The sequence below is a fragment of the Vigna unguiculata genome, chromosome 3, assembly GCF_037176805.1.
Source record: "Vigna unguiculata cultivar grain cowpea cultivar isolate G323 ecotype 2 chromosome 3, ASM3717680v1, whole genome shotgun sequence".
Lineage (NCBI taxonomy): Eukaryota > Viridiplantae > Streptophyta > Magnoliopsida > Fabales > Fabaceae > Vigna > Vigna unguiculata.
Genome location: NC_140794.1, coordinates 43,041,669 through 43,067,464, shown reverse-complemented (window position 1 = coordinate 43,067,464; position 25,796 = coordinate 43,041,669). Strand labels below are relative to the sequence as shown.

General features: G+C 29.8%; 2 protein-coding genes across 2 annotated transcripts; one reads left to right on the top strand and one right to left on the bottom strand.

Moving 5' to 3' along the window:
* Positions 1-6,887: 6,887 nt before the first annotated feature.
* On the top strand, positions 6,888-7,706 carry LOC114177001 (pathogenesis-related protein 2). The gene is made up of 2 exons (XM_028062216.2): positions 6,888-7,179; positions 7,274-7,706. Exons 1-2 carry the CDS (start codon positions 6,999-7,001, stop codon positions 7,558-7,560), a joined length of 468 nt encoding a protein of 155 aa, XP_027918017.2. The 5' UTR covers positions 6,888-6,998; the 3' UTR covers positions 7,561-7,706.
* Positions 7,707-15,302: 7,596 nt separating this feature from the next.
* Positions 15,303-22,769, bottom strand: LOC114175649 (binding protein). The gene is made up of 9 exons (XM_028060419.2): positions 22,519-22,769; positions 21,495-21,645; positions 21,288-21,416; positions 21,075-21,190; positions 20,452-20,533; positions 19,666-19,725; positions 19,475-19,582; positions 17,383-17,428; positions 15,303-15,766 (listed from the first exon to the last, which is right to left on the bottom strand). Exons 2-9 carry the CDS (start codon positions 21,570-21,572, stop codon positions 15,552-15,554), a joined length of 834 nt encoding a protein of 277 aa, XP_027916220.1. The 5' UTR covers positions 21,573-21,645; positions 22,519-22,769; the 3' UTR covers positions 15,303-15,551.
* Between the last annotated feature and the right edge of the window lie 3,027 nt (positions 22,770-25,796).

Here is a 25,796-nt window from a genome sequence, read left to right as displayed (position 1 = left end):
CACACTTGGATTCCTAACAATCTCCCCCTCAAGGGTGAGTCCCTTCAACCACATTGGTACACTCCCCTCCAACGGAAGCTGCCAAACCACAAGTACTCCTTTTCTGCTCTTTTCTGTACCGCCGTTCTTCTTAACGGGATACGCTTACCTAGAACCTTTACTTGGGACTCTTGCTAGGAAGACTTTCGATACTAGGACCATACTGGTACTGCACTCGTCTGAGCTGGTATTAACCATCGGCTCTGATACCACTTGTCAGGTTTATAAAGGAGAGGGTATCACTGGGGAGATACAACACAAATGAGACCTAAGCCCAACCACATAAGACACTGACACCACTCTCAACCCAAAACCTTAAGGCAATGGGTTTATGGTTTTTATTCTTATATAGTGCTCTACTTTCTCATTTCTGGTCAATGTGGGACTTAGACTCACACTTGGATTCCTAATAGGGTGATAACCCCTTGAGTCTAAACTCTGCAGAGTTTAGGAACCTTCACATGTGAAAGCTACCAAGAGATCCAATATGCTTACATAATCCGGATATTGAGTTAGCGTCGGTACTTATTTGTCTTGTAGAGATGATTTGAATTAATTTATGATATGTGTGAAATTGTTTATCCATTTTATTCATGACTTTCCTCTTATTTTATGAAGTGTTAGCTTACCCTTCTTGCCTGACATGTTTTTCCTTAAATGTCTTCTTTTACGATGACCACTTGCGACTTGGTGTGAGTAGAGAAGAATCCAGGTGATGGTACTCCTCCCTCGGACCGGACCTGATCTGTGGCTCCTGGTGTTCATTTTGTTTTGGACTCGTGCTTTTAGAATAGAGCATTTTGGGATGTATAAGTTATAACTTTCCTTAAGTTTGCTTCTGAGAGTAGTATAAAGGTTTAAAAAAAGGCTATTTTGGGATGACTGTATTAAACTTTTGTATGGCTTTTCTGACTATCTGCTCTACTCTATCATAATATGATATTTTGTTTAGTAGCTGTAAAGACTATTAAATGGAATGTTACATATTGGCTACCAAATAAATTAATTTCTAAATTGATCACTAAAAATTAATTATCAAAATTTTGCCAACTAATAAATTATTTTTTAATTAATTAGTGATTAATTTAATGATTAATTATAATTTTTTATTTATAATAATAATTAATTTAGCAACCAATAATTTTTAATTTTATAAATTAATATATAAATTGGTCATTATAATAATTAATTAGTTTTAATTTTTAAAATTGATATCTGATCAAGAATATTATGGTGGGATATGAATTTGTAAATGCTTAACACAAATTAAATTAACATTTGTGATAGAAAACCTTACAGTAAAATTTATTTTATAAATCAATACGGGGAATACATTTTAAAATATTAATAAGTGATTTTAGAATTTTTATTTAAAATATATATGGTATGAAATTGTAAAAACGATATAAATATTTAGTATAAATGTATTTAATACTAATTTTATGCAAAAGAGTACTTTCTGGAAACCGGTTTTTAAAAACTCTTTATAAAAGAAACTAGAGATGGCAAATAAACCCGTGTCCGTGGGTATCACCCGAACCCGTCCCCGTTTTGACGGGGAATCCCCGCTTTGACTGGGTATGGGTATGGGTATGGGTAATACCCGAAATTTTCAACTGGGGATAGGGATGGGGATGGGGATGGGGATATATATATACCCGCCCAAATACCCGTCCCCGCTTAAATTACTAAACTATTTATAATTTATTAAATAATCTAAAAAATATATATAAATAAATAATATATTTACACATAAAATATAATATAATATAATATAATATAATATAATATAGTATATATACATATAAATAAAATATACTTTTATATATATATATATTTACACATATACATGTAATATAATATAATATAATATAATATAATATAATATAATATAATATACATATAATATATATACATAATGATATAATATAATATATATAATATATACGTATAAAACAAATTAATCATTTAACTAGTGAGATCTTTTATAAACAAATTTATAACATTACAAATTTATAAAAATTTAAAAGAAATATATATATATATATATATATATATATATATATATATATATATATATATATAAAAGCATAAAATATCTACGCATATACATATAATATATATACATAATAATATAATATATATTATTATATTTATATTATTATATAATATAATATAATATATACTTAAAATAAATATATATCTATAAAAAAAAAATATATATATATATATATATATATATATATATATATATAAACATAAGATATCCACACATATAATATATATACATAGTAATAATAATATAATATATAATATAATATAATATATATAAATAATTATATATATATATATATATATATATAAACATAAGATATCCACACATATAATATATATATACATAGTAATATAATATATAATATAATATAATATAATATATATATATATATATATATATATATATATATATATAACATATTTCTCATTCTCTTTGTTTTTTGTTATACACTTTGTTTACTCTCTCAATTGTCTGGTTTGTTTTTCAAGATTTAATTTTGAAGGTAATTTTTCTTCTTCTTATTACATAATTTTTACTCTCTGTACATGGTTATGTTCAAATAGGTGTTCCTCAATTTCATTCTATGAAATAATTTTTAGGTTACACATTTGATTATCTTTATTTATTTATTTATTTTCATGAAAATGTTTGACTCTTATTTTGTAGCTCTTCTTTTTGTTACTTTGGTTATACACTTTTTTACTCTCTTTTAATTGTTTGGCTTGTTCTTTAAGGTTTAAGCAGATCTTCAAGGTACTTTTCCTTTTATCATAATCTTAATTATACATTTTTTTTTCCGTTATGTTATGTTCAAATGGATATTCTCAAATTTGGGTCACACATTTAATTATCTTTACTCCTTTATGATAATTTTATTTATTATTTATTTTTTGTTTCATGATAATGTTTAATTCTCAATTTTAAGTGCTCAATTGCATAAATCCTTAATTTAATTCAAGATCAAAAGATGAAGAATCTATGTTTAAATTTGAATTATTATTAATTTAATTTTGTTATTTGTGCCATTTCGTTTAAGTGGTATAATATAAATTTTTAATAGTATAAAAAATATTTGAAATATTTTTAAACTTGATTATTGGTTTTCCTTTTATATTTTGTTAAAAAAGAAATTAACCTTTTTACTTTGTTTGATTTTTTTTTGTTACGTATGTTAGTTTCTAGAGAAAATGAGCACAGGAGATCAAGATTTGCAGGTACCAAGTCCACCACAGTGTTCACAACAACCAACTCCCTTTCAAAGTTCCAATAATGACAGTCAATCTCCATTGAATCCATCTACGCAAACACCTTCAGAAGTTCATGATGAAATACATTCAACAACACAAGTAGAGCCTGAGAAAGGGAAATTGAAAAGTGTTGTGTGGGAACACTTTGAAAAGATAAAAGTTGATGGAAAATACAAAGCTAAATGTAACTATTGCAAGAAACTGCTTGGTGGAGAAACAAAGAATGGAACAAAGCACTTGCACCATCATACAAACATATGTATTCAAAAGAAGGCTTTAGCAAAAGGAAAAGGGGGACAAAAAACACTTTTTTCTAAGATTTCAAGTGGCAAAAAGGAATTGGCTTGTGGAGCTTATAATGAAGAAAATGCCAAGAGGGAACTTGCAACAATGATTATATTGCATGAATATCCATTGTCAATAGTGGACCATATTGGTTTTATTAGATTCGTGACAACAATTCAACCATTATTTCAACTTCCTTCACGAAATACGATAAAGAAAGAGATACTCGGCATCTATGAACATGAAAAACAAGTTGTTATGAAGTTGATAGATACAAATAAAGGAAGAATAGCAATTACATCGGATATGTGGACTGCAAGCAATCAAAAGAAAGGGTATATGTCTATTACAGCTCACTATATTGATGACAATTGGACATTGCAAAATATAATTTTGAGGTACACCTTTTTTAATTTATAAATTTTCCAGTAATTTTTTTTATGCACCTCTAGAAAGATTATATGTCTTACAAAATATTGCTTAATTTATAGGTTCATTTATGTTCCCGCACCTCACACAGCTGATCGACTTTGCAATGTATTAGTTGATTGTTTGTTCGATTGGAATATTGATACAAAATTGTCTACTATCACTTTAGACAACTGCAGCACAAATGATAGCATGATTGAAAAAATTAAGGATAAGTTGAAGTTGGACACACTCATTAAGAAAGGGTCTTTGCTTCATATGCGTTGTTCAGCACATATCCTTAATTTGATTGTGAAAGAAGGGTTAGCCGTCCTAAAAGAAGGGGTGGAAAAAATTCGAGAAAGTGTAGCATATTGGACAGCAACTCCTAAAAGAATGGAAAAATTTGAGGAAACAGCTAGACAATTGCGAATTTCTTTCACTAAAAAGTTAAGTTTGGATTGCCCAACTAGATGGAATTCTACTTACAAGATGCTTGATATTGCCATATGTTATAAGGATGTGTTTTTTAGGTTAAAGCAACGTGAAGCTCAATACACTTCTTTGCCAACTGATATGCAGTGGGAATTTGCAAAGGATGTTTGTCGAAGGCTAAAATTATTTAATGACATCACAGAAATCATTTCTGGCTCCAAATACCCAACTGCCAACATCTTTTTCCCAAAGATTTGTGAGATCAAGATTGCAATAAATGATTGGGTTAAATCTCCTGAGATAACCATTCAAAATATGGCAATACAAATGTTAAAGAAATTTGAAAGTTACTAGAGTGTTATTCATGATATATTGGCAATTGCTTCAGTTTTAGATCCAAGGTACAAGATGGACATGTTAGAATATTATTTTTATAAATTGTATGGTAATGATTTTGATCTGAAACTTAGTAGGATTCGTCAAATGTGCTATGATTTGGTTTTGGAATATCAATCAAAAAAGAATGAAACTTCTTCTTATAGAGTTACATCATTGGAGTTGGGAAAGGATGTTGATAATGATGCGAATGAATTTTTAGAGTTTATGGCAAAAAAGAAAAAATCTAGAACTACAGTTATGAAAACAGAGTTGGATTATTACTTGGAAGAAGATAATTTGCCGGTTACACAAGAATTTGATATCCTATCATGGTGGAAAACAAATGGGTTAAAGTTTCCAACCCTTCAAGCAATTGCAAGGGATGTTTTAGCTATTCCAATAACAACTGTAGCTTCTGAATCTGCTTTTAGTACTGGTGGTCAGATATTAACTTCTCACCGTAGTCGACTTCATCATATTACTATAGAGGCTTTGATGTGTACAAGAAGTTGGATATGGAACTCAAACCATCTAGGTAAGATTCTCAAATTTATTAATATTTTTTGTTAGTATTTTTTGTGAATTCTCATCTAATATTCTACATTTGGTGTTTGTAGGTGTTAAAAAATTAAAAGGAAAAGATGTTCTCATGAGTGAAAATGAATCTGATGAAGAAGGTACATTATATTCTAGTAATTAAAATTTTCAATTTCAATTATTATATCATATCTAATTTTTCATTTTTTTTCTATGTGTAGGTGGATCGAATGCAAATGAAACCACTGATCATTTGTAAAATTAATAAATATTTTGGTTATTATAAAATTTTAGTAATGTGTAATTTTTTAGCTTTTATATAATTATTTGAATTTTATTTAGTTGTTATTTGATACTTTAATTTGAGATTTATACTATTATAATATTTTTCTTAATATTTGACATCATGAAAATAAAAAAGAGTATGTTATTTTAATATTGAATATTTTGATAGTATCATGATTCCGTTGGTGTGATTTTTAAATTTTTTTTATAAAAAATATTTAATTGATATATGGAACAATAAAAAAATGGGTATGGGTATGGGTATAAGAAAATACCCGTTACCCGGTGGGGATGGGTCAAAAGTTGTATACCCGTTGGGTTTGGAGATGGGGATGGGAATGAATTTTTATTATGGGGATGGAGATGGGATCATGATACCCGTACCCGTCCCGCCCCGTTGCCATCCCTAAAAGAAACAGCATCTAGAAGGCGTCTAAAGAAAGCATCAGGGGTATCCCACATTCCGTCAAAGGAATACTTTGATTGATATTTTATTAATTACATAAACCGTGTCAATTTATCATATATTAACTTATGATAGTAAAGACTGAAATCTATTATTCCAATTGTAAAGAATGAAATATTATATTTAGAAAAAAAATTAATAAAATTTCATATACGATGTATGTTAAAATATTTATTTATTATTTTTTTTATAAACAAGGAAACCTTATGTGATGTAAGCCATAAACTAAAATTATTATTATTATTATTATTATTATTATTATTATTATATAATACAAAATTAAGAGTGAGATATAGAATACCATACCCTATTTTTCTTTTTTTAAATTACTTATACATACCTCTGTTTTTTCCATTAAAAGTATAAATATAATATTTTTAGAATTTGAGGAGGTGTAAATATATATAAAAAATCAAGGAAATGTCTAGAATTTAAGAAAACACGAGAGAGTCTTAAGATAATTCTGTCCCAAATTATCCATTCTCGCAAGCAAACAGTCGCCATGGTTGATCGTTGAAACTGACGTGTATGCAATTTGACTTCTTTTGATTTAGAAAGTTTTCCAGACACAATATTTGACAAACACAAAAAAAGATGAAAGCGGTAATAGAAAAATAAGAAAGAACAATACACCATGACATGCTATCTCTGAAGAAAATTGTTTATCAAGAACTGCTAACAAAGAACCGCCAATGAATAGCCCAACAACCTGATATCAGCTTCACACTTTGATGCGTTATGATACCAAATAGTATGAGCTATGCATTGTGCTTATAAATAGAGACCACTCCTCTCCTAAATACTCACACACCAATCATCTTCATCTCCTTCTATTCTCATATTATACATTAAGAATTCATCTATGGCTGTTTTCACATTCGAGGACCAAACCACTTCTCCCGTGGCTCCAGCCACCCTTTACAAAGCTCTTGTGAAAGATGCCGACAACATCGTTCCAAAAGCCGTTGATTCCTTCAAGAGTGTTGAAATCGTTGAGGGAAACGGTGGCCCCGGAACCATCAAGAAGATCTCTTTCCTTGAGGGTACGTAACATCTTCACTCTTTTTCTACATATTTTCTGTATTTGCATCATAACATTATCTGACAGTGATTGTGAATGAACGAACGAATGAACAGATGGGGAGACAAAGTTTGTGTTGCACAAAATAGAAGGAATAGATGAGGCCAACTTGGGATACAGCTACAGCATTGTTGGAGGTGCTGCTTTGCCAGACACTGCAGAGAAGATCACGATTGACTCCAAACTCAGCGATGCTCCTAACGGAGGTTCAGTGGTAAAGCTGAGTATAAAATACCACAGCAAAGGAGATGCTCCACCCAATGAAGATGAGCTTAAAGCTGGCAAGGCCAAGAGTGATGCTCTTTTCAAGGTCATCGAGGCTTACCTTTTGGCCAATGCTTGAATTATTAGCAGCAGACTTTCTTTCTGTGTTTATCTTAAAACCTGCCTTCCAACGTAACAGTGTTTCCTTTCTTATTTTTGTTTTTCCTATTGGGTTTTGTATCTCAGTTCATCAATAAATTATAATAAATCAGACCAAATTTTAAACTTTGTTTTTTTTACTGCCAGTTTAATTCAATATTGTTTAGTACCTTAAAGTAAGATGGTGCAAATAAGAGAAAAATGTGTTTCATCACTGTGTGCTAAAAGTTCATGATTAGATTTTAGGTAAGATTTTATTTATTTGTATCATTTTATAAGATTTGTCTAGGAGTGGCAAGGAGAAGTTGATGGAGTTTTAAAAAACTATTATAAACAACTCTATCTCGTTTTTTATTTGGTTTGACTTTAACTTCAACATCTTTAATTTGACTTTAAATCAAATATTTTTTGGAATAATCTTCAATAAGACATGTTTAATTGATCTTGACAAGACATTCTTTTGATGATATTAGCAAACTTATATCTTCAAACTTTAATTTTAACCAATATGATTTTTTTTATCTTTTAAAATTTATATAAATCTAGACAAAAACAACATAAAATTTAGCGATACTTATATAGTCATTAGTGGGAAAGCCTATCTCATGGGGTAATAAATCAACAACAGTGAAATATAAAATTCTTTGGACGGTTGGACAGAATATATTATGCAGCAGATGAAAGCAGTTCGACTAAAATATTAAAAATAAACAAGTAGATGGTGAGTCTATCGTAAACAAATGTGTGGAATTCTTTTGTTTTGTGCTAGATAGACAAGAATATATACAAAGAGATAAACATGTCGAAAATATCTTGTGTCGATTAGAAATAAGATTAATTATAATATATAAGCATATGTACATTTTATTTTACAACTTGATTTTGTAAAATTAAGTTAAACTTAAAAGATCACTTCTTAATATGATATGAGAGTCTATAAATGAATACAAATCTCATTTTACAAATCAATTTTATAAAATTGAGTTGTACTTAAAGTGCAATTCTTAACATTTATGTAGTACCAAATAAATTTTTATCCATTTTACATTCACTATTTTACCTTTCATTTTCTCTTTCTTTATAAATACAAAAAAAAAAAAAAAAATCTTAACATTTTACATCCATTCTTAATATTCTTCTCATATATAGAGGTCATAATATACAAAGAAAATTACAATGAAATTTCTAATAATGAAAAGGTTGAATATCTTAACATCTTAAATTCAATAAGAATACATTTCAAGTTCATGCTGATTAAATATTTTTTTTTCTTTTTCAAATAAATCCAATAGTTTAGCTTTTATAGAGCTCCAATCACCTCAATATTCTTCTTCCAATAGAGTTTGAGTTTGAAAATAGTAACTTATAATTTAAATCTTTTAATCTATAGTAGATTATCAACTATCAAAAGATGACATAAATCCCTTTGTCCATAAAAAATCTCTTTGCAGTGCTTCGACGTTCGCTCTCGAGCATGTGATATGTGCATTTTGAATTAGGATTGCATAAATTCTCATTGATTAGTTAAATGGGTGCTATTTATAAAAAAAAAAATAACTCTTAGTTTCAACTTAGTAGATGCTAACCATATTTAATTTATTTAAATTAGTGTTGGCTAAATAGATGCTACATATAAAAAAAAATTAAAATAAATAAGGTCAACTTATTTATTTTTAATATTTTATTTATTTAAGTTAACATCACTTAGCAAATACTAACTATAAAAATAAATAAGGCTAGTATGCACTACTAGAAAAATGCAATTTAGTCACCGATATTAGTCACCGAAATAATTTAGTCGCAAATTGTGACTGAAATAGCCACCGATTCATAGTAGTCGCAAATAGCCACCGATTTAGCGACTGAAAAAATGTACAATAACTTTTATTTATATAGCGACCGAAACAGCGACCGACTATTTTTAGTCTCTAAATATTATGTTTTAGCCATCGATTTAGCGATCAAAATAAATCTTATTCTGTAAACTATATTTAATATGGTAATTAGCCACCAAATATTTTTGGTCGCTAATTATTATTTGATATGTAATGTTTTAGCCACCGATTTAGTGACCGAAATAAATTTTATTTTATAAAATATATTTAATATGATATTTAGCCACCGAATAATTTTGGTCACTAAACATTATTTAATATGTAATGTTTTAGCCACCGATTTAGCGACCAAAATTATATTTTTTTATTAAATATATTTAATATGATATTTAGCCACCGAATATTTTTGGTCGCTAAACATTCTTTAATATGTAATGTTTTAGCCACCGATTTAGTGACCAAAATAAATTTTATTTTATAAAATATATTTAATATGATATTTAGCAACCAAATATTTTTAGTTGTTAAACCATATACATTTTTTTTATAAAATTATGTAATTAGATTAAACTAACATGATAAAAAATTTAAATTAGTATTTAATATAAATTATAAAATAACTAAATTATTTACTTTTACAATTTGCTGCTACACATAAGTTTTTTTCCCCACCTCCACCATCACCACCACTAACACCACCACAATCACTACCAACACCATAACCTCTATCACCACCACCACAACCACCACCATCACCACCACCACCATCGTCACCACCACCATAACCAACATCACCACAATAACCAAATCACCACCACCACAACCACCACCATCAGCACCACATCCACCACCACCACAACCTCCACCACCATCATAACCAACATCACCACCACAACCACCACCATCACCATTGTCAGGACCATGTTTATCACCACCACCATCACCTTCATCACCAACATCACCACCACCACCAATTAGGAGAAGTTGACAATTAGTTAAAATAATATTTTAAATCTAAATCTTACGAAAAATATATTGGGACTTGATTTATGTGTGTTAACAAATTTAAGATGAATATAATATATTTGATTTCACAATCACCACCACCATTACCATCACTACCAACATCACCACCACATCTACCACCACCAACACCACATCCACCACCACTACCATAATCAACATTACCACCACCATTCAGAATCAAAATTATTCATATTTCTAACTTGTACACTGTTATTATTTATTTATTTTATAAGTAATGTTTTTATTATATTTATTTTACTTAAAAATATTGAATAAATTTTAAGATTTTTTTTTAATATTTTATAGAGATTTCTAAAAGTTAAATTTAAAATCTACTTAATATTGCAATAAAAATTTCGTATGTTAACGGTTTATAATTTTATAAAATCATACTTAAATTATTTTTAAATTTTATTGATATTTTCTTTAAAATTTATAAATTAAAGAAAATCTTAGTTCATCTCCTATTCAAATTTCCTTCTACTAACATTTAAAGAAAATAAAATTCGAAACCATTTACATCTCAAATTTAACGCACTCCAATTCGAAACTATTAATTATTAATATTCTATAATTGTTTTAACTTTTGAGTTAATTAATCAATTCATTCATTTAAATTTTATTTATGAAAATAATTTTAGTTATAGAAAAATATTTGTTTAAATTTTTTTTATAATATAAGATTTTTATTACTATAAATTATTAATATTTTATTATTTTTATAATTCTTTTTAAGTAATTGCTGTTTAAATTTGATTGATAAAAATAACTTTAATTACAAATAAATATTTATTTCAATATTTTTTAATAGTATAAGGTTTTTTATTGTTTCCCTAAATCATTTTTGCGGCCTCTCAAACCAAAATAGGTGGCCAGACATCGCAACTCATTCTTCATGAGACGTCTCAAACTTGCGGTCAGTGCTCACTCAGACCACACCCTACAACCAAGCCTTCCTCGTTCAAACAAAGTTGTTGTGGACAATGTTGGCCACCATGGGAAGTTCATCTAATGCCACTATGAACATCCATTTTTTGTCTTCTTCCACAATATAATTGCTTATTCGTCTTCTTGAATCTCACTTTCGTCACCGGCACTTTCACTTTTGTGCAGGGGTTTACTCACTGCTTGGTTTCCAGTGCTTTTGACTTTGTTTGGGGAACTACATTGACTTTGTAGACGGTGGCAAGGTACATATGGATTGTGTAATGGTGGTTAGTGTTCTCCGTGAAAGGTGGGTGTCGTCGTTTTGGTGTTGTTGTGCTTGCGAGATGAATGGTGTTGGGTGACGACAGAAGAGTTGTCGTTTCGGCGTGGTTGTGCTTGCAGGATGAATGATGTTGGTTGGTAGCTGAAGAGTTTTGTACTTTTTTATTATTTTTCAAAATTTAGAAGTTACTGTATGTAATTGATTAGTTGTGAAATATTTTATAATTTTGAATTAGTGAATGAATTTTATTATTATGTGTTATTAATTTTTTTTATTGTGGTTAACTTAAATTTTTTATTATTTTTACCTTGTTATTTGTTATGTGATTTAACTTTAAATTATAGGATTTTGGAATGAAAATAGGAATCGAAGAAGGAGAACACTTAAACTATTCACAACAATAAAAATTAATTAATGAAAATAGGAATCGATAAATCTTTGTATTTATTTGTATCTTTAAATTTAAATATGAACATTGTACTTTTAATATTTGTTACTTTTAATTATATATTATAAATTTTTTACAATTGTGGTTTTTTTTTAATTTAATGAGAAATTCTAATATATTTAGAATTGACAATGTAGGAAAAAACTAATATAATCAAAATTGTATCAGTAGTAACCTATAGATATATTAGCAAGTATTATCAATTGATTTATTAAATTATTAAATTAAATTAGTAATCTATAGATATATTAGCAATTATTTCACTGATTTGATCTTCATTTAATTAGTAAATTAGTCACCGATTTAGCCACCAATAATTATTTTAATTAAATTAAAAATTGTATCTATTAGTGACTGAATTAGCGACAAAAATAGATTTATTAAATTAAAATTTGTCACTTTTAGCGACCGAATTAGAGACTGAAATTCTAGTGGCTAAATTGGTCTCCAATGCTTTAAGGTGACCAAATTTTTAGTGACCGATTAGTGACCATAATTTTAGTGGCTATTTAGCGACCAAATTTAAATTCGGTCGCTAAGTGGTTTGCGACTAGGATTTTCGCCACTAATTTTGTTTAGTTTCTATTTCGGTCACTAAACGATTTGCGATCAATTTTTGGTCATTTAGCGACCAAAATGGGTGGTCACTAAAACGCATTTTTTTTGTAGTGATGGATTTAGTGGACGCTAACCTAATTTATTTAAGATAGTGCCACACTAAGTTATAGGTTTTTGATATTGGATATTTATTGTAGATCACTTTAATCTAATTATGCAGATTTAAAGATAATAAATCTTCTCATTCATAATTCTTTTCTTTCACTTTCTATATAATTCATCACACTCATATTCTTTATTCACATTCATAAATCTCATTCCACTCATATCTTTCATTCACATTAATCTTCTTCACACATATTCATCTCTTTCGTCAACAATTATCTTTTCCATCTATGCGCATTCATCTACATTTTTTTCTCATCTCCTTTATCCACGTTATTCTCTTCATCTCCTTCCTTCGTTCTCATTTCTTCTATCCTATGTTTTCTCCATTATACACTTTCAATTATTTCATCCATTACCAATTCATTATTAGCCTATAATGGACTCTATCTCGATTGATTATTAACCAATGATGGGCTTCAGCACTGAAATTAGTGGCGGAGCTTGGTTTATGGTTAGACAATTTTTCTTACATGTATAGTAATATATCAATGAAATTATTTCAAAAATTTTTAATGTATTTTGTATATTTTATCCTTTAAAACTTCTGTAAATCTTTTTTGACATCCATAACATATAGTTTGAAGATTCATCATTATCCAAAATATTATTAACTTAAAAGCTAACGAGATTTGCTCTGATTCAAATTTATTATTAGCTTAAGAGCTAATGGTCTTGATCCTTATGTGTAGAGTTATCAAAATAAGTTATCCAGCCGGTCTGGTCCGGTCCACCACGGGTTGATCACTTAGTGAATCAATCCAACTTGGTTCACTTGTTAGTGAGTCAAAAAAATTTGAACTTATTCCGACAACCACATGTTGGTGAATTAAACGGGTGGCTCACTGACTCACTTAATTTAAAAAAATACAATTTTGTTTTCTTCCGTCTAAAAAGAAAAACTAAATTTTAATTATAATTAAAATCTAAATAAACTTCAATACAATCCAAAATATGTTCAACCCCAAACACAAATCAAAATCACAAAAATATTATGTTTACATTTGTCAACCCAATATGTTGGCTAAGAAAAAAAAAAATAGCCCAACCCAACCCAAGTAAAAAAAACAATTGTGTAATCATTTATTTGCGGGTGGGTTGATGAGCCAACCCGGCTCACCACGGGTTCAACCCGGGTGATCCGGGTTCTTGCTGGGTTGGGTCAAAAACTAGCTTGTACTGAAATTTATAAAAAAATGTTAACCCAACCCAGCCCGAACCCATGATGGACCGGGTTGGTCCACAAGTTCTTACCCACTTTCAGTGTGTTCTGACTCTATTGTTCTGCTTCTCTATTTATTTTGCAGCCGTCTCTCTACTAGTTAAGTGAGACATTGACTTCTCAAGTTTTTGGTCTTTTCTCCACATAGGAAGGGAGCCCGATACCCAACATGTGTTGTTGACAATTTCTCTACTTTTCAGGCTATGTGTTGTGAAGTGTGAATGCAATTTCTTATCAACCTTTTTAATATATGTATTGTTTTTAGAATTTTTTATATTTTTAACGTTGAATTATGAAACTCTTCTATGATTGTTTCCTGAAATTCTTTTACCAATTATATCAACTAGACTAAATTAATATTGTTTTTCTGTTATAGATATGTACTTGACCTTTTTTATTTGCCAATTATTAAATTTTAGTTGTTTCTGTTTTTTTTTTATCTATAGATTTTCTTGTACTTTTTTTATATATTTTTTAAAAGTTAGCTGACCAATTTTTAAACTGATTTGTTAACTAAGCCACTTAACCATTGATTTGATTTTTTTTTTTTTTAAGTTTTTCCAACCTCACGTTATAATAATGTAACTTATGTGTTGTGTAACAATAATTAGTATTTTTTAAAATAATAAACCCTTTTTTAAAATTTAATACGGCGTACATTTTTAACACTAGATTGTTTGAGTGAAGCAAGTATTTCCCGTGCACACGATTTCTACTTTCAAAAATAAGTCGTGTTCTTATCTCAGAGTTAATAATTTTTTTTTTTAAATCTGTCCATTATAGTAATTTACCTAAAAAAAATACCCTTTTAGTAAAAAAAACCCGACATATGACAAAGGGTTGTTTTTTGTGCTCATGTTTTGTTATATTTATAGATTTCAGAATAAATTTGAGAATATAAAAGGAAATGAGAGAAGAAAAATATACTCCAAATTGTTTTTAGATTAAGAAAAAAGAATAAAAAACAAAAAAATATTAATTATTAATAAACGAAAACACTCATTTTTCTTTCCTTTAAACTCATGCGAAAATAAACAAAAACATTAGTTAATAAATTTTTTTTAATAATAAAATATTTATATTCAAATTAGTCACTAAAGATAAAGATATAACTAAAAATTTAATATTTTTAAGAACAATTATATCCTAGTTATATAAAATAATTGGAATATCAAAATATCTGAACTTTGCCGATAAAAATATAACATATTTTCTATAATTAATTTCAAAATAGTTTAAAATAACTAACATTCTCATATTAGACATTCATCAATCATATCTATTGGTGTAGTAATTATAAGATGTACCCTAAGATACAGGGACTAGACCTGGTCTTTTCAGGATAGATTTTCAGAACATTGAAATAATGAAATGGCACCTTTTGAGCTTAACTCCTGCTAAAATATCACTAATCTACTGCTTTATTGTTTTTTCAGTGACTAGAATACATAATTCAGAGAAGCTAAATGATATTCATAGGTTCTGCTACAAAAAAGCACCGCACTTGTCAGTGCCCTTCCGTGAGTGCCCGTCTCTCTTCCTCCTCCAACCTTGCAAGCCATTTGAATCCAAGATTACACCCTGCTTTTGCCGCAATTTCAAACTTTTCTCTTGCCATCTCTACCGGCTCAATTGCAACACTTCCCTTACTCTTCCCTCGTCTATGAGCTGCTGCACCTCTCTTCTTACTGAATTTTATTAACGATTCTGGAATCTCAACACCTGACGCACAATATTTTCTTTCGTTAGTACCACTATACAAGATAATCAAAAGTTGTGCGCAATGCAAGCCACAACATCCAACCAGAAGTGCAGTATGTAAATCCTATCTTCTCTTTGCACGGAACAAGGCATACTCAAAGGGAATCAGTCAATTATTTCAGGGACCATCAATCTTATACCGGAATTTGACATTACTTGTATAACAACAACCTATGTTTTCTCCTTACTCATAAAAACTGCTTTTTTTTCTACATACATTTTATATGGACATTCTACATGTTCTGCGGGGGCCTTATATTATAGACTCAACACTCATTCCATGTTTGGTGGGGATAATGAATAAAGATGAATAATATGAGAATTAAATTTAGTTTGGAAGAGAGGATAGATACAGAATGGAAGTTTTGGGCAAAAATTTACCATAGGTAATTTTATGTCATAGTATAAATGATTTTTCTATTATGGGTAATTATTTGAATTAAAAAAATTACTAAAAAGATAAAACTGGAAAAAATTTACACTAAAAGGAAGAATACATTTATTAATGGTATAGATAAAATACTTGTAGAGTGGAGTACTATTTTGATTGTAAATTTTAGATATTAAAAATTTACTTCTTTTTTTTCATTTGTTAAAATAGGTATAAATAATAATTTCTTAATTGGGCTATTAAATCCAACAAAGTAAGGGGTGTCAACATTGAACAGCCGAGAAGCAATCATTCTTAGCCCAAATCAGTCCACTCAAATTTCGGTCAAGCAAGGAAGTCAAAGCCAAAGAAAGATCAAGAAGAAGCCCGGCAAGTAAATGAAGCATGAATAACGACTATATTAGAAAAAATTTGAATTTTAAAATTTAAATTTTCCCTTTGTCTATTTCAAATTTCGTCCACACTTAAAAGTATTTAGATTCTACATTTACATTTCATGTTAGACACATTAAAATGTCATTAAGAGATGGTTGTAAGCTATAGTCACATCATTTTTGTTAGAGAAACTTTGATTATATTGAATGAAGTGAGATTTTAGAACATTTGTAGAATTCTTTGGAGGGAGAGAGTTCTCTTCTTGCTTAATTAGTTTTTATTTATTTGTTTTAACAATATATTATGTCATCTAGTAAATAAGCTTTAATCTCAACCATTGAATGAGCCTATGAAATATCTAACAGCACTAATTCTCTGACTCATGGTGGGATATTTATTTTACTCGTCCACGCTAAAATCCTTCAAAATCTAAAATTGAACGTTTAGATGTTTGGAAGTAGAAATGAACAAAGTAGATGAGAAAAAGCGTAACGAATTCCATTTTTTTAAAGATTATTTTCTATATGAATTCTCTCCCTTTCTTCTTCATTCTACCAAACAAGTATTTGAGTATGAGATCAATTGGCAATGGCATGTTGTTCTTCTAAACATGTATCCACCCACATATCAGTACTAGTATTAAATGTACAAAAAGAAATTTAGCTTCTAAGGTAGACATTATCATTAGTAGAGCTAAAAGGGCCTGCAGTTGCCAATCACGAACTTACTACGACCATAAGGGCATGTAACGATGATATACCACATAATTGGGTGAACGGAAGTAGAGAGTAACATAGAATGACAAACTTACCTTTAAGAAGAAGAGATCCACATGCTATAGCTGCCCCAGCATGGCCCTACATGTGTAAAACCAGAAACCTAAGCAAACTCTTGAAACAAGCAGGTAAACATTTATCATGTTTACACGTGCAAATAGCACAGGCAATAACCCTCTATTTGGGTTAAACTCTTGTAGATTAATAAGGCCAAACAATTTTCAAGGAGCATATATTCAGGTGCAATTTTTCTCTTACAATAATAAAACTTTTAAAGTGAAACATTAAGTGCTAAAATTGGCTAAGCGAGGATGTATTTTCATTATAGATCATTCTGAAGTAATTAAATAAAGTCATTAGCTAGGTAAAGCCTGATCATGAGAAATATATACATATACTAATGTACAACGACGCATTCATATAGCTCCCAAGCATTTTCCAACTAGATGGAGTTGGCTACGTGGATTAAACAATGAAACAAAGTTGTCATATGTCATGTCTACAGACAAATTATTGACTACAAATATTTTTTATTTATCTATAGTTTTTCTGTCACCAACTTCTAAAGATTTGACTACTCTTAATCTACTGTCCGTATTTGGGTTTTATAAGTAGTCACGTGCCCAAATCACATTGGTCATCTTTTCTATAATTGCTATCGCAGCTTATTCCCTAATGCCTTCACTTGAAAGGAATAATTTGAAAGAAAGAAGATTATTATTTTTGTTGATTCATCTAAAACAGTACATCAACCTCTCTATATATAGAGAACTCAAACCTTAAAGTAATAATTACAAGAAATCTCTAAAATCTTCTAAAAACTTCTAACAACTTCTAATAACTTCTAGTAATACATTTAATATACTACTAACAACTTTTAATATTGCATTTAATATTCAACTAACAACACTTTCATTCCAAATCTTATTATGTCTAGTATGTCCAGCGCCTTGATTTGATGCACCAATACGTTCAACATAGCAGTGTCAAGATACGTTTAAAATACATATCAGTAGTGTCGAGATATGTGTCATGTATCGTCAGTTCATCTTAGTCAAGCACCTACCAACTGCAACATTCTCATCTTTGCTACAGTGACCATTGAGAAGAGCTGAAGGTTCTGTCTGGCTCTTCACCAGCATAGTTGTTGCTGAGTTGAGCGGGGATAGATTTTTCATTTAGGTCTAATCAATGGCATCATTTAGATGTGGATTGGGGAAAGTGTTGTTATGGCTCTGGCCACCTATGAACTTGTGTAGATTAAGCAACTACTACTAGATTTGAAATTTTGTGAAGTTGAGCAAATGAAATGAAACTATATCGTGGTAATCAGATTGTCTTTCATATTGTCTCCAATCCAATGCTTAGAGAACCAAACACAAAGACTAATTGTCATTTCATTAGGGAAAAGTTGTTGTCCAAGGAACTTAGTATTGGAGTCACCAACAACAATAATGACCGGTGTGAAAACATTCTAAGTCTTCAAGAGGACATAAAATTTAGTTTATGTTTCTAAGCTTAGTGTATACTATTTGAGATCTTCCGTCAACTAAAGATATAACCAAATAATAATTATTACATAAGATATAACCAAATAATAATTATTACATAAGATGCAAAACTCATCTTACAAAACTGGTTTGTAAAGTTTCGTTAGGCTTAAAGTATATCTTTTAAGATGATATCAAAGTCTATATCCTAAGACATACAATTTATATGCTCAAGCTCAAGCTCGAGGGAAGATGTTGAAATAGGTGTATTATTTTGTTGTACAGCTTTTATAAAAGGTGTTTTGGGTACCTAGTTTCTAAGGAACATAGACTGTAACCTTCTTCCTCTTTGAGATCTTTTTTTATATATATACATATACTTCAGCTGAGATGAAAGTCACTGATTTTTTGTCATCTCTAAATTCAAGTATGTGAACCAAATTAACCACAACAGCATATATGATCAAATGATATCTGAATTCTAATATATGTTGAACTCAAAGTCTAATTGACCAGACAGATGAGAAAATAACATAAAGAAATCAACAGTGAGTAAAAATATAGAACCAGATGCAAGCATTTCCTCGAAAACCAGTGGCTTAAATTTGATTAATTGGTATATTGTGTTTCTTATCACCTTCTCAGATGCTCTGTGGAAACACCACAATGCAGAAGCAATATCTTTCTTGACACAGTCGCCTGTCAAATATACAGCACCCAAAAGGTATAGAGCACCTGGATGCAACTAGAACATAGCACAGTCCAAGTAAGGTTTAGATGAACATTCTTAAATCATGGTAAGAAGACACCTTCCATAAAGTCACGTACCTGGTCCACAGCTTTCTCCAAATAATAAAATGCTTGTTGATCAGAGTGGACATAATCATTCTGTCTCCAAATTATTTTTTTGAGAAAATATTTTAGTAAAAAAATAAAAACTAAAGAGTTCTCATGATCTTCATACTTCCAATGTATTCAATAATGTAAATATGGAAAAAAAATTTAAGAGTGACATACTTCGTAAAAATGTAATACAATCGGTCAAAATAAACTATGCGTACATACATACATACATACATATACACACACATATGTGTGTGTATGACAAATAAAGACTATATATGTATCCAATATGATATATATTTGGTAAGGTGGAACAATTATTCCACAAATATATAGAATATTATATATATAAGATGAGTAAATATATAGATATGTATAAAAAATCATAAAACATTAATATATAATTCCACTTCTGTATATCCAAATTGAGAAATATTTCTTCAATATTATTGAAAACAAACAGGAATAGAATTAAATCACACTCCTTTCTAGAAATTATCCAGAAAGAGGACAATTTCTATTTCTGGTCCATTAAGGGTTTTATCTCATATTATACATGGTTTTGTCTCATATGTATCAAGATCAGATCAATAAATTAAAGAAGTGGTGCTCCATAATCAGGCAAGAAAAGAAAAAAGAAACTAACAGTAATGATAGTCGTTAAGCGATTCAAGAACAAATGATTATAATCATAAACTCAAAGTTAGCAAAGCTTGCTACATATATACTTGATCAATTTCACCACAATATAAAGGTTAAGAGTGCCCTCACCTCAACTCTTAAATGACAACCCAGTGCATACTGTGCATCAGGATCACCCATTTCAGCCGCTTCTACCAATAAAGCAGCACCTCTGTTTGCATGGGGAAAGGGAAAATCCGATTATGAATTCATGGTAGATAGAACTGTAAATATTTTTTTATTTGACATCAATAAAACAATCAAGGACAAAACAACTCAAAATAGTCACCACTGATCAGTGGATAGGTACACTACACTGTCAACAGAAATTATTTAAAAAATGATAAAAAACACATTAAATAATAAAACCTCAAAAGTGACACTGGTCATTCAACATTGATGACAAGAAGGAAAAAATCAATAGAGAATTTCTTAAAATCTGTTTCATTATACTATGAAAAATGAGATTTATAATGTATTGAGCCATTCCTTTCCAATTCTAATGTTTACTTGGCCTTTGTGGATTGCTACTCAGCTAAGTTCACATAGTAAAGTAGCCTGACTTGAACAATTTTCTAGAGAATCATAAGCTCCGTGCTTATTAATTTAAAATAAATAATAGAAATAAAATTGTGGCATAAGATTTCTGCACTTAATGGAGTATATCAAGAGAGGAAGAGAAAAGACAAGCTGAGGAGAGAGAATTCACATACACGGCTTTATTAGCTCCTGGAACATGGTACTTCATATGCAATCTGGACAACCAATACCTAGCATGGGTATTGGTGTTATCAGCTTCCAAAGCAAGCTCAAAATTCTCCTTAGCTGTCTAACATTGTACCTCAAATAAGTAACTTATTTGTTTCTCTTATATGAAATCTCAAATAAAGAAGCAAATAGCTATAGGTTGATAAAGCACTCATTACCCTGAGAAGAGGAATGAGGCGCTTATCATTGAGCTCGCAATAATCTATCACTCTATCAACCTCCTTCAAAGCATTCCAGCCTTTAGCAATGAATTCCAATGCTTTCTTATTCCTGCTATGCAATGCTCTCTGCAAAATTTCCAAATCCATGAGATAAGCATAGATTTTGAAACAGGACACTAGTACAATAAAAACACAATAATATGCCTGTTGATTGAATTGGAAAGGAGAAACGGTGGATGATTTTTGAATGAATCTAGCCAACAATGCCCTTGGCAGCATCATCTCTCTCCGAAACAATGAAATTGTCAACTGGGCTTTGGATGAAATAGGCTGCTTCTGTCCCACAACTTACAAACTGCATAGACATAACCATGTTCACATGAGTATTGTTAGCCATAAATAGGGTAATAAATAGAAATGGAGGACCTTACATTGAAATTATAAAACACAAATCCATTAGTCAAATTACATGTTAAACCCTATTGACAACACGAATAGCATTTTACTTTATACGCATTACTAGGTCTAACACAAGGTGCAAATTTCACACCTTTGATAATCAATACTCTTCTTTGGTTTGGCTCTCCTCCTAACAGCAAAACTAAAATTCCGAGTTTAAAGTCATCCTAGTAGGAGAGTGACACTACCCACCTCCAGTCTGAAATAAACTAGAGAAGCTTTCCCTACAGTTTGGGTTGCACATATTAACATTTGCCAATTTTTTCCCCTGGGCTGAACCATGACAAAGCCCTAAACTTTGCTTCTCCTACTACTTTTGGTCGAAATAACATCCCATTTGCAAAATCCATAATAATGAGGAAAAATAATTACACTTCATATCTGTTGAATCAATCCATGTTATTAATAAAAAAGATCTTATGTTGCAGACAGAATTATAACAACATTATCAACCAAAAAAGAAGCAGGTAAACTAAAAAAATAGCGGTACAGGATTGTAATGGTCATTGGCATGCTATGAACAAAACAAAAATGTTTTATTCCTAACCTGCTATACAAATTTTAGACATACATTGTACATATTAAACCTGGACTAAAAAATCCAGAAACCAAGGACAATGTCGGCACAGTGACTGAGAAATTAGAGAACAAGGATGCAAGTGACTCCGAATACCAAGCAATTGACTGATGTGGCGACACCAACATCAGAAATAGAAGGTATTTACACAGTAAAACCTAATGGGTGTATGAACTACTTTAATCGAATTACCTTGGCTATTTGACGAGGAGTTAGGTTGTGACCATGGCGTGGCGGCACGTACTGGTTGGCGATGAGCTTGACAGTCGCGACGACCTTGCTGATCACGGCGAGCTTAGGGGTGGTGAGCTTGAATGCTAGGCGAGATTCAATTGGCTATGGAACTGAGGAGACGGTTTGGGCGCGATGAGCACCACCAGAGTTCGAGAACAAAGGGAATTGAGTTTGGAAATGAAAATTACACTACAAAGGTTTCTAACTACACCTGCACTATCGTCATGAATATTTACGTTTTCCAATCATATTTATGCTCTGCGTTTTATATTTTTCACTAACTATATATTAATGGAAAATGTTATATTATTAATCCCCAAGATTTACTAATTATCTGTGAATGTGTTCCTTCAAGTTTAAAAAAAATTATATTTAAAAAAACAATCACTCAAAAATAAAATTAACAAAATAATTATTTTAATTTTAAATAATTTTCATTTAAAAAATTAAATTAAAAATAAATGTAAACATAAAATAAAAATTATATATATATATATATATATATATATATATATATTAGTTAAAAATATATGTTTGATATTTTTGTATTTTAGAAAAGTGATTAACATAAATAAAGAATAGTATGTTGTTGAATGTACATTTTAAAATAAAATAGGTCTAATTAGTTGGAAGAAATCCATTTTCTATTTAGACGTGTTAGTTTGATACTTAAGTTTAAAAATATATTAATTGAGTTTCAACTTTTGAAATGATGTCTCAATTAAAAAATTTTTATTAATGTTATTAATAGTATTGTTATTTAAAATGACTTACAAAATTAAATATTTATACTTATATTAAAGGTTTAATTACTCGTAAGGTACCCAGTTTGGGTCAAGGGTGTCAAATTGGTACCGTGCGCAAAAAAATGTGTCAATTTGATACCCAAATAAGTTTAAGTGCATCAATCAGGTGCATCCCATTAGATTGTAAAAAACGGGTTAAATTTATGGTGACGTGACAATGCATAACAGATACGTGTCATTGAAAGAAGAAGATGTGTAAAAAAATAATGGTACAGTATTACGTGTACAAATTATTTAATGAATAGTGAAGTTTGAATTTGCCTTAAGTCATTTGTGGTTGTTATCATCTTCTTCTTCCTCTCCATTTGCTTGCTGGTTCTGACCTAATGAGGTGGTTTCGTGGTGTGTGGTTTGTAGTTGTAGAGGTGTTTTCTGATCAATTTTGCAATGAGGGTTGTGCGTGTTCTTCGTGGGCATAAAAAAATAGTGTATCCTCTAAACCTAACCCTCTTCATAGTCCCAAATATACCCTCTTGATTTTTCCCAATAAAATTAAAGCTTCCAAGGAAACCCTAATCCCGAGTTCCTTTCCCCCTCCTCCCAATCAATATCCCCCAGGGTTAGGAGTAGAAACTTCAGAACCCTAAAATCCCAAACCTAAAAAGAAACATAAAAAATTCAGAATATTTAGAAATTGACATTGAAATCGAAATTACCCTATTGTGGCAATAAATGTCGCTGTACAGTTCAAAGAATAAAAGCGAAAAAAAAAATGAAAGAGGAAAAAATTAGAAGCTTGGTCTAACGTGATTGTGTCATGAATTGGAAGGGAGAGGAAATGGGAATTTAGGACTCACAGATTCAGCGTCGATGGTGAAAACTAGGTGGAAATGGGAGCAAAATGAGATTAAGATTGCAGAAACCCCCAAATCGCATGAACCTCGATCACCTTCTCACTTCTCACTATGCTTTTCTTTTTTTCTTGACTCAGGGCCACTTCGAACATTACAATTTTTTTAATTCATTTAAAAAATTCCTATTTTTTATTTAAATTACCACGTCACAAATAATTGATATTCCACGTGTCAAATTTCTGTGTCAACGGACTCTTTTAATTGGTCAACGTTAATGACTTTAACGGTGTTAATGAAAATGAACTTGATTGATGCATTTAAACTTATTTGGGTACCAAATTGACACATTTTTTTTTTCGCGGGATATCATTTTGACACCCTTGACCCAAACTGGATACCTTGCGAGTAATTAAACCTATATTAAAATTTAGTGGTAGAAGTCATGAATAAAGTTAGTGGTGTGATAATTTTGTTGTAAAAAGGACTTAATTGAGACAATTTTCAAAAGTTGAGACTTAATTAACACATTAAAAGTAAGTAACAAACTGACAAATTTGAACCAGAATGCATACCATCCAACTAATTAAACCAATAAAATACAGATAAAATCGAAAAAACAAAAAAGCTTGCAACAGAACCTCAACGCACTTTCAGTGACCTCTCACTTTCAATCAAAATATAAGATATTATTCGATTACTTCATCTATATTCTATTCAATAACAAAGAGCTGAAAAAAAGAACTTCATTCATACCAACAGCAACAAAAAATCTCATAACCCAATAACAATAAAAATGTAATTTAATTTTTGTCGGGTGACATGTACCATACCACGATATAGGTAATATAATGAACAAGTATTAAATTTTCAGAATACCAAATATCTACAAGTATCAATTATTCATCTCTTCATTTCTTTATCCAATCAGCAGCATGAAGATTGAAAAAAAAAACAAAAACTAGGCGTTGTCCCTAAAGTTTTGGTAGAAATAGCAATTGAGCTTGGACTATAGCACTGTATTCAAGGAGTGACAATATCTGTGCTTTGTAAAAATGATTAACTCCATGCAAATACCTAACCTGCTCAAGGTATCCTTCATTTTATTTGTCCATATGCTGGTCATAAGTGTGAGTTTAAATTTAAATACGAGAAAGTTAAGTATTATATAAAAATAAAGATATGTTTGATTTTTAATGTACCTTCCTATAAATTCTCTCTATTTACTCACAAGTAATATTAGAGTCAAAGATTTGTATTAAATTGAACAAAAGAAAAAGGTTTATATATGAAAAAATCTTCCTAATAAACCAGAGAATTAGATAATAACATGAGTTTTATTTTTTCAAGAAAAAGAAAAACGATACTATTATTGCATGAGGAATAAGATTTTTAAAATATTGTTTTATAAATATTTTCGGACAAATTTTAAATTATGTATACACTTTAATATTATTTAGATTTTTTAAAATTTGATTGACAAAAAATATCTAGCATTACTTTAAGCATCTCTCTCAATTCCTGCATTTCTATTTCCTTCAGCATTTTCGTTCATTTTTTTCCTTCATTTCTATGTTTACTTCTCTTAGTATCTAAAGTCTACTTTCAAGCCTCTTTACATTTTGTCAAATATGGCTAA

What these genes read in the sequence shown, in the direction of transcription:
- LOC114177001 (XM_028062216.2), top strand. Translation starts at nt 6,999, where the DNA reads ATGGCTGTTTTCACATTCGAGGACCAAACCACTTCTCCCGTGGCTCCA. An exon ending in GAAGATCTCTTTCCTTGAGG is followed by an intron (nt 7,180 to 7,273) that starts GTACGTAACATC and finishes ACGAATGAACAG; the next exon opens with ATGGGGAGACAAAGTTTGTG.
- LOC114175649 (XM_028060419.2), bottom strand. Translation starts at nt 21,572, where the DNA reads ATGATGCTGCCAAGGGCATTGTTGGCTAGATTCATTCAAAAATCATCC. An exon ending in TCCACAGAGCATCTGAGAAG is followed by an intron (nt 17,429 to 19,474) that starts GTGATAAGAAAC and finishes TTACACATGTAG; the next exon opens with GGCCATGCTGGGGCAGCTAT. An exon ending in TGGATCTCTTCTTCTTAAAG is followed by an intron (nt 15,767 to 17,382) that starts GTAAGTTTGTCA and finishes ATTGTGCGTCAG; the next exon opens with GTGTTGAGATTCCAGAATCG.